Source organism: Rousettus aegyptiacus, unplaced genomic scaffold (genome assembly GCF_014176215.1).
Source record: "Rousettus aegyptiacus isolate mRouAeg1 unplaced genomic scaffold, mRouAeg1.p scaffold_m13_p_6, whole genome shotgun sequence".
Lineage (NCBI taxonomy): Eukaryota > Metazoa > Chordata > Mammalia > Chiroptera > Pteropodidae > Rousettus > Rousettus aegyptiacus.
The window spans coordinates 98412837-98422475 of record NW_023416309.1 but is presented as its reverse complement, the minus strand read 5'-3'; the positions used below and the strand labels follow the sequence as shown (position 1 = coordinate 98422475).

At 37.6% G+C, this 9639-nt stretch overlaps 1 protein-coding gene across 2 annotated transcripts; it reads left to right on the top strand.

Annotated features, from left to right (window-relative positions):
* The first annotated feature begins 1920 nt into the window (after positions 1-1920).
* KRT24 (keratin 24) lies at positions 1921-6053 on the top strand. 2 transcript variants are annotated; one of them, XM_016150987.2, is made up of 8 exons: positions 1921-2499; positions 3292-3374; positions 3757-3913; positions 4165-4326; positions 4425-4550; positions 5047-5264; positions 5433-5545; positions 5745-6053. In XM_016150987.2, the coding sequence occupies exons 1-8, from the start codon at positions 1921-1923 to the stop codon at positions 5846-5848; spliced, it is 1542 nt and encodes a 513-aa protein (XP_016006473.2). In that variant the 3' UTR covers positions 5849-6053. The 2 variants fall into 2 exon arrangements, with proteins under 2 accessions (XP_016006473.2, XP_016006471.2); XM_016150985.2 differs by having other exon boundaries at positions 5418-5545.
* Positions 6054-9639: the final 3586 nt, after the last annotated feature.

The following is a 9639-nucleotide window of genomic DNA, read 5'->3' as shown; positions in this document are numbered from 1 at the left end:
GACTGTGATGGTTGGTGCATTTTTTACCTACCTGAGAAGGGTGTAATGAGAATTACGCCCAGCTTAATGATTTAAAGTTTAGAAAACACCTTGTACCCCTTCGAGAGGTGGCACCCTGAATATAAGACTGGTAACACACCACCACTGTGAAAACAATGCAGACGGAACATAAAAGCTAACAACCCAAAGAACTACACAGCCAAGGGAATTATCACCTACTTAATAAGGTGTCCCAATTAGAGGCAATCGAAGGAAATTTTTTTAAAAGGTAGAGCATTGCCAAAAAAATGATCAAAAATAAAAATTAAAGCATGCACATAGTACAAAGACTGCCAAGACAGAGAAGAAAGGTTTTTTAAAAAAACAAAAGTCAGCTACTTGAGCATTAAGCTAAGGAAGCCAAGATGTGTTTTTGAAAGCATCTACACTTTTTTTAAAAGAGGTTTTTTTAATTGTGCTAAAACACACATAAATATAAAATTTACCATTTTAACCATTTTTAAGCACACAGGTCAGTAGTGTTAAGTACATTCTCACTGATGTGCAGCCGATTCCCAGAACTCTTTTTCATCCTGCAAAACTAAATACCCATTAAACAACTCCCCACTTCGCCTCCTCCCAGCCCCTGGCAACCACCGTTCTATTTTTCATCTCTGAATTTGACTGTACCAGGTACCTCACAGAAGTGAAATCATACAGTATTGGTCTTTAAAAAATTTTTTAGCTATTAGCAGAGGAGAATGGAAATATTTTCAAGTACAAAGGGAGAGAATAACAGGAAGCAAAAAGTGAACTGGGGAGGATTTTCGATTTCAGTGTCTATAAGATGACCCCAGTCATAACATTAGTTATCAGAAGTGGATACAGATTCTCTTTTCTGAATATCTTTTAAACAAAAACAGAAAGAAAAAAAAAAAAACGAGCAGAGAATAGACTGGGGAAACTCCAGATTTCAGTGTCTGCAAAACAACTCCATAACATAGGTTATCAGAAGTAGATTCAGATTCTCTTCTTCAGATATCTTTAAAACAAAGATGAAGTCAACATTACCTCTTAAGTTCTTAAAATTTCATTCTAAAGAAGGACGTTAGTATCTATGTCAGACTCAGATTCAATCCAGAAGTCAATCTTTGTAGTATTGCACCAGTCACAATTCACTCTGATCTGATGCTGAAACAATCTGCCTGAAAATGGTTCCAGTCTTTCTTAGAAACCCTTTGCTTGAACAAACATGTTACTGAAACCTAATCATATGTTCATGGAAGATTATTGTTTATTTAAGTATTTCTTATTAACAGTAAAAATATCTAATTCAATCTCCAAACACAAAGAAGACAATACTCTAAAAATTCACAAACTTCAACAACCTTAGAAATATGCTGATTGAAATCATCATAGAGTACGACAATTCAGAAAATCTAAAACTAATGCCGATGCTAAAGCTAATTTCAACTTTAAGAGAACAATATGAACAAAAAGTTACAAGTTCGATGGGAAATTTCCATTCTCATAGTAGTAAGTATTTTAATGACATTTGTTAACTTGCGGATGTGCCCTGCAATTGGGAAATCATGAAGAAAATTTAATAGAATTACTCCTTCAGAAAGGAATTATCAGTCACTGAAACCTCTGAAAGATTAAAACTGTAAGTCTGAAAAAATTTTTTTTTGCTTTGCTCCGCCTTATTTTTTTTCTTGATATAATAAATGCCCCAAGGCTCTGATCCAGCTTCAGAAAAAGAGCCAGTAGAGTGGGTTAAGGTTTGCTAATCCAATTGTGGATTAGGGATTAAGAAGTGACATAGAAAAGGAACACCCTAAAAGTGTGTATATAAGGGCCAAAAAAAGGCAGCCTACAAATACACTCTTTACTGTCGCCTCTGCTATACACCTGGACAAGCTAAACATTAGCAGGAGCATCATGTCTTGCTCATCTCGGATCTCCTCCTCCCGGGCTGGAGGCAGCTGCTCCGTCAGGGTGTCTGCTGGTGGCGGCAGCTTCAGCAGCGGAAGCAGATGTGGTCTGGGGGGCGGCTCCACCCGGGGCTTCCACGGAGGAGCTAGCAGTTGTGGCTTAAGCGGGGGATCAAGTGGTGGCTTTGGAGGTGGCTTTGGAGGGGGTTTTGGTAGCTGCTCAGTAGGGGGTGGTTTTGGAGTAGCTTCAGGCTCTGGAGCTGGCTTTGGTGGAGGTTCTGGCTTTGGCGGGGGTTCTGGATTTGGGGGTGGTGCTAGTGGAGGCTTCTACAGCTATGGTGGTGGTATGGTTGGTGGTGTTGGCGATGGGGGTCTTTTCTCTGGAGGTGAAAAGCAAACCATGCAGAACCTCAATGACCGTCTGGCCAGCTACCTAGACAAGGTCAGAGCCTTGGAGGAGGCCAACGCTGATCTGGAAATCAAAATCAAGGAGTGGTATGACAGACATGGGCCTGGGTCTAAAGATGGTGGATCTGGTAGAGATTACAGCAAATACTATCCAATAATTGAAGATCTCAAGAATCAGGTGAGATGCTATCCATTACTGAGTTTCTATTATTTCTGTACTTTTAGCTTTTATTCAGATCATGTATTGTAATAAAGATCTCAAGTCAAGGAATTATTTGAACACATATTTTCTTATTGTACATGTAAAATGGGACTTGGTATATTTTAACTATGACAGTACTGCATATGACATCCAACTACATTAATTTTCTGTTTGCATCTCAAATTGGAGTATTTCTATGTGAGAGGAAAATTTATACAAAGGCAGGCAGCTAATTAACATGTATATGTAAGAGCAATTACCATGAGTCAATACCATCCTAATCTATTTCATGATTAATTCTGGCAGGTTGACATATTTTAGTGTCTTGCTAGATTTAAACACTGTTTACAACTATTTTTTATTCTAAGAAAATCTGATGCAAGAATTATATAAGAATATGGTGGAGTCTAAAATGTTTAGCCACTGTCATATGGGAAATATATTTTTAAAGACTTTTTGGAAATGAAATTGATTGTTCACACTATTTTCTGAAAGAGCTCATAGAATAACTGATATCCTAAAGCAACAAAAATATGCAAAGGGCTATGTTCTGTACCTATTCCAATAATTGGGCAAGATGTTACCGTTTTGCAGAAAGATGTCTAAATACACAAGGGTTATCAATACAGGTGTCATTACTAAACACGTTTTTGAAGCAATTCACCTTTAAAAGTTATCTCAGGAAACATCTAACCTCACAGGTCAGCATACAGACATAAGGTAAAAAGTATTCATGATTCACTCGATCACTGTTTTTGTCTTTTCTAGATCATTACTGCCACTACTGAAAATGCTGGGATTGTATTGCAGATCGACAATGCCAGACTGGCTGCTGATGACTTCAGACTGAAGTAAGAAAAGTGAAGACCTGCAAAAAATGTTGTAGGAAAAGTAAAATTCAATCTGTTTGGTTAATTTATTCTAAAAAAATTTTTTTTTAATCTTTTAGAGTCTCTAGACATAAATTTGCAAACATCCCAAGAGTAAACTTTAAAAGCCACCATTCCACCAAGAGAAAGAAGCAAATTAAGAACGAAATTTTTGTTATATAAAAAAAATATATTAGCCATCAACAGAATTAACATTAGGCTCGTATTTTTCTTTACAGGGGAAAAATTCCTAAGAGAAAACTTAGTAGCCTTTGATATCGAATAGTTCAGAGGAGAAAACTTTTTCTTGAAGAGATAAGAAGGGATATACTCCCTGAAGTGTACTTACCGCTGCCCCTTCCAGGTATGAGAACGAGCTGCATCTCCGGCAGACCGTGGAGGCCGACATCAACGGCCTAAGGAAAGTCCTGGACGACCTGACCATGACTCGCTCCGACCTGGAGATGCAGATCGAGGGCCTCACCGAGGAGCTGGCCTACCTGAAGAAGAACCATGAGGAAGTAGGAACGCGTTCCACAGTATTAAGTGATTCTGACCTACATATTTCCAACCTCTATATTCGTTCTATAAAAATAAAATAAAATAAATTCTATCTGAATAGATTTCCCATTCCAATGACCAGGGAAAAAAGTAATAATGAGCAAATTATATGTGAATTTGGCATCCTAGTTTCAACCTTTTGGTGGCTATGTGTTTTGGGAAGTTATTGCTTTTCTGTTTTCATCATCACTTTTTTTTCCCTTCATGCTAGGAAATTAAGAGTATGCAAGGAAGCTCCGGAGGGGATGTGACAGTAGAAATGAATGCCGCCCCAGGAACCGACCTGACCAAGTTACTGAATGACATGAGGGCACAGTATGAGGCTCTGGCTGAGCAAAACCGCCGGGAGGCAGAGGAGCAGTTCAACAAGCAGGTAAGATCATCACCACTAAGCGGTCAAGCCTGCGGCCACGCATAACCCACTCTGCTCATTTCATCGGCCCGCAGTGACTGCATTTTATTTTTATTTAGAGTGCATCACTGCAAGCACAGATCTCTACTGATGCTGGGGCAGCCAGTTCTGCCAAGAGTGAGATAACAGAACTGAAACGGACTCTGCAGGCCCTGGAAATTGAGCTTCAGTCCCAGCTGGCCATGGTACGTGCAGAGAGCTTTCCACAATCTCCAGCAGGGAGCTAAGTGATTCAGTTTTCTTTCTCCGCCAAAATGTTCCACTTGGCACATAATACAAGCAGTATTAAGGAGGACTGTATTGTGGTTGTAGAAAGCATAAAGCATTCCAGTTAAAGATAATGCACTCTATTTCTATGAAATATTTCATTTAAAAAGTAATGCCAATAAAAACTAAGAAAGCAATGATATAACAATATAGCTCGGAACTTGGTGATATAACAATAAAAGCAATATAAGGACAACTAACTGTATTGTGGTTGTAGAAAGCATAAAACATTCCAGTTAAAGATAATATACTCTATTTCTATAAAATATTTAGTTTAAAAAAGTAATGCAAATAAAAATTAAGAAAGCAATTATATAACGACATGACTTGTAACTTCTAGTAACTTATAACATTTTGTAAATTTTAAAAGTTATTAATAACTTATTTTCATCATGATTTTTTTCCCCCTCTTAGAAAAGCTCCCTAGAAGGGACCCTGGCTGACACAGAAGCTGGCTACGTGGCTCAGCTGTCAGAAATTCAAGTGCGGATCAGCAGCCTGGAGGAGCAGATCTGCCAGATCCGGGGCGAGACCGAATGTCAGAACGCGGAATACGAGCAGCTGCTGGACATCAAGACCCGTCTGGAGATGGAGATCGAGACCTACCGCCGCCTGCTGGACGGCGAGGGCGGGTAAATGAAAGTCATGAACGCGCTAAAAGGCGTACCTGAGTGAATTCATGTTCTGAAACCAAAACGGGGTTTGGGGGCTGGATCTGTATTTATAAAGTCACGGTGACACAGTTCAATCAAAATGCAAAGCAATACAATTCTTTTTTTCTCCAGTGGCTCTTGTTTTAGTGGATCAGATTTTAGAAACTCGGGATCCAGAAATGTGGGGTCCAGGAGCTCGGGGTCCAGGGATTCCATCTCTGGTGACTCAAGATCTGGAAGCCATTCTGGTCAAGGAAGAGGTAGACATTTTTTTTTTTAATGTGTGAAATGTTATCATTTAAAAATAAAGACAGATTTTGCTTGTCGAATGAAATGTTATCTACTGTTGTCTCCATAATCTCACCCTGAAAGAACGTACTTAATGAACACACCTTGCATTTCCCTTGATCTGTTTCTGTGGTCATCTCCAGACTGACATTGTGATTCTGTGACTTTCAGATCCGAGCAAGACCAGAGTGACGAAGACCATCATAGAGGAGGTGGTGGATGGCAAAGTCGTCTCTTCTCAAGTCAGCAATGTTTCTGAGGTGAAGGTCAAATGAACAGTTTCCAGATCAACCAGAGTGTCCTTCGGAGAAAATAATCTAAAGGACACAAATGAAGACATCAACTCAATGTAGCCATCTCTCTGTGTAACTTCAGAGAAAAGTTGCCATCCAGAAATAGACGACTAACCAATTTTTCTGCATCCTTTCCTTATTAGAATGCTCTTTTAGAAAGCTGAAATGATAACTTTGCTCTGATTATTTCTATGCTTCAATAAACTTACTTTTTTTGCAAGTTAACAAGAGTATTCCTGAATTTTTTAAAGAAATTCAATATTTTACCTAGAAATGTAGTGATTGGTTATGATCTAGCTGTGGTATTATGTTACTAATATTAAGTAATTATGTATACAGTACCTTCTTCATAAAAATCAAAATTATCTCCATTTCATATGTGAGCATTTTTAACAACATCACCTTTGAACTCGGTGAGATTAAACTTCAGTGTCTCAAAAACTGTAGCAAACAGCTGAGCTCACAAAGAAGGATGCAGTTATTAGAATTATCAATCTATAATGCCCAGTCGCTTTACATCCATCACTGAACTGGGTCTTTTATAAGATAAAAAGGAACATAAGATATACTTCCTACTACAAGAAGGTCACATTTTAGATGGAGAGGAAAGCTAAAACACAAAGAACACAGCAAACACTAAAGGGTGTTGACACCGAAGGGCTCGATTACCCATTATTTCACCAGAAGTGTCACCGGAATCTGACTTTGTACATTTGCAGGACGTTCAGGGGACCGATCAAGATAAAAGCCTTGGAGAGTAAACTGAGATATGTGATATGGTGCCAGGTTTCTGAAAACCTTGAAAGCCCCAAAGAGAAGAGATGCTCATGTACTTGTTCCTATTCCAACCTAGCCCCACCTCCAGCCTAAAATCATCACTTAGCCAAGCTGGCGTTTCCTTTCGCTGCCCTCCATTGTTGAGGTCTTTTACCCCAAGGGTGGTCCACATGACATTTCAAAGACAGGTATCGTCTTCCATCAAAAAAGCTCATCCAAAGTTCCAGAAACTATTTTCAAGAATCTGCAACAGACAAAGATAATAACCTATAATGTTTGGATATAGAGTTATAATATGGAGTAGTCTAAGAAATTAAAAGAATGAGGCCACTTGGTTTGGGAGGCTAATAAACATTCATCACAATCTTGGGGAGAGGGATTATCTCAGCGGCTTTCTCATTATTTGACAACAACTAAGACCTGTTACGTCCTTGATACCCTTAGAAATCCTGGTAGGTACAGGGTGTTTGTTGCAGTGTTTTCTAAAAGAGCAAATGCTTGAAAATAACTCGAATGTTCACCAGTAAAGAAATAATTGAACAAATCATATATATTCAAACAATGGAATATAAGAGAGCCATAGAAAAATATATATTTAATATTTGTGTATTAACCTTGTAATATATCTATGATATGCTGTTAAGTGGAAAAAAACAAATGCCAAGTCAGTGCATATAATACATTTGTGCAAACAAAAGTACTGAAGGGAGAGAAGAGAAAACCCATAAAGATTTGCGTGTGTTTATATGAACACAGAAGTATGTGTCCACAGCAGGTTAGCAGTGACGACCTAGTGGGGCCTGGTGGGCAGGGGAAGAAGAATGGCACTTTTTCTTAATACATCTGTTAATCGCTTAAGTTGGTCTATCTATTGCTTTGTATTTAAAAATAACTTTTAAAAAGTGCAACCGTATGTGGTTCCGCTTGTGATATAAATTAACATCTATAATTAGTCTAAATAGGTGTTTTTATAAGTGTTGTTAAGCATAATAATTTTTTGAGTGAACCAAAAAAGAGAGGGGAGGAGACATTTCTGAATTAGGAGGAGAAAAGAAATTTATATTTCATAAGCGATTATTATATATATGCTTCATTTCACTTACTCCTATGATGCAGAATTTACTGTTCCCGTTTTACAGATGAAGAAAGCTCGACCTTGGAGAATTTGACCTTCATTTATTCAGAGTCGCAGAGCAAGTAAGGAAAGAATTAGATGTTGAAGCCCTATTCAATCTCCCAACATAAAGTCTACAGTTTTATATATTAAATTCACAAAGTAGCCTCATTCTGCAAATTACCCAAAAAAGTACTGTGTATATTTCCATTTTTCCAAAACTATTTCTTTCCCACCTAAAGAAAGCGAGCAGGCTTTCAATATCTACGTAATGAGGAGAAAGTTGTTGAAACTGGAGACCAGGAGAGCTCACAAAGACACCCTTTGGCCCGACTTTGGAATAGAAAGCAGGATACAAAATGCTCCGTCAGCCCTTAAAACTGAAGCTGGATTTTGAGGAGAGGGTAAAACCAAGAGAAGATCAGCTTTTTAAGTAGGACAGAAGCTATATTAAGGCAAAGTCAAGTGCAGCCTCCTGAACTGAATTTCGTAATCTCACAATGGCAGCAAAGGTGAGGGGTGAGACGGGAGAAAAATATTCCAATGTAAACTAAATTTTTATGCAAAAATAATACATATCATATGTAATGTAAGCAAGAGCCATTCTAAAATTTTTATAATAACATGGTGAGATCTTCTGCAAAGGGAAAAAAAAACAATACATGTATTTTGAGAAATGTAATTATAGTTTCCAAGCATCCTCTCTTATCCTTGAAAAACCTCTATTTGTGTAAGTTATGAGATTATTAATGTCTGAAACTTACTGACTTTGTAAAAAGAATTTTTCATACTATTACACCTCTGTCAATTAATCCTAACATCCTGATCTTTAGAAACTCAGAGAATACATTTTAGCTTTACTCATTCTTTGCAGCTATCTATAAATTACTTCAAATGTTTTTTAATAAGTTTGCCTAAAACCAAGAAGTCAGATTTTTAAAGCTCCATGATGGTTGTTATGCAAACAAGAGCTTCATTGGACCATTTTCAAAATGAGGTAATTTTACTTTTCCCACTGAGTGTTCCACACCCAAAAGTTTCCATGATCCGATATTAGCGCTTGTGATTTCTATCACAAGCAAAGCAACATAAAAGACACAGAATTTTAAAGAGTTGGGTGGTGACTTTTATTCCAACCTCCTACCCAGACAGAAATTCTTTCTGAAAGATTATTCTAAACCTCTAACCTCCAGTTGAAGGTACCCAGAGCTTGGAATATTCATGACTTGGTAAGGCAGCCCATTGGATTTAAGAACAGGTCTAATATTAGAAGCGCTCACTTTATATTCAGCCAAATCTGTCTCCCCATGTAACTTCTAGCTCTTTGTTATCTGTTTTGCCTATAAGGGACACATTTGCAATCACATCATCTTCTTGAAATATGGCCCCCAGAACTAAACACCAGGATCCAGAGCATTGGGAGGTTGGCTCCAGGGCTCTGTAAATCTTTAAATGCGATCTAACTACAGCGGCCACAGTATATCCACAACTCTGTTGAGTTGGGACTTTCACAGGAAATTTTAACCTTCTCCTGATGCTTTGTTTTGTTTTGTTTTAACTCAAAGAACGTCTTTCCTTTTAATTCTACTCATATTAGAAAATCTTATTTAGTTTGTGTCATAATTTCAGCCTGAATGTTTTCAAAATGTATTTTCAATTCCACCATTTAACTAACATATTAAACATATTTTGTGTCATTTAGAAAAAAAGCAACCACAACAAAAACTAAAATGCAAGTTGCATCACACTAACGGCCCCGTGCTTGCCAATAACAGATATCAGTTTGATGTATGTTTCCTAAATGTTATTTGAATATTTTATTCTAAGTGCTAAATTGTTCCAATTTTAATACAAGTTTTAAGAAATGTTTATTTGATGAGTA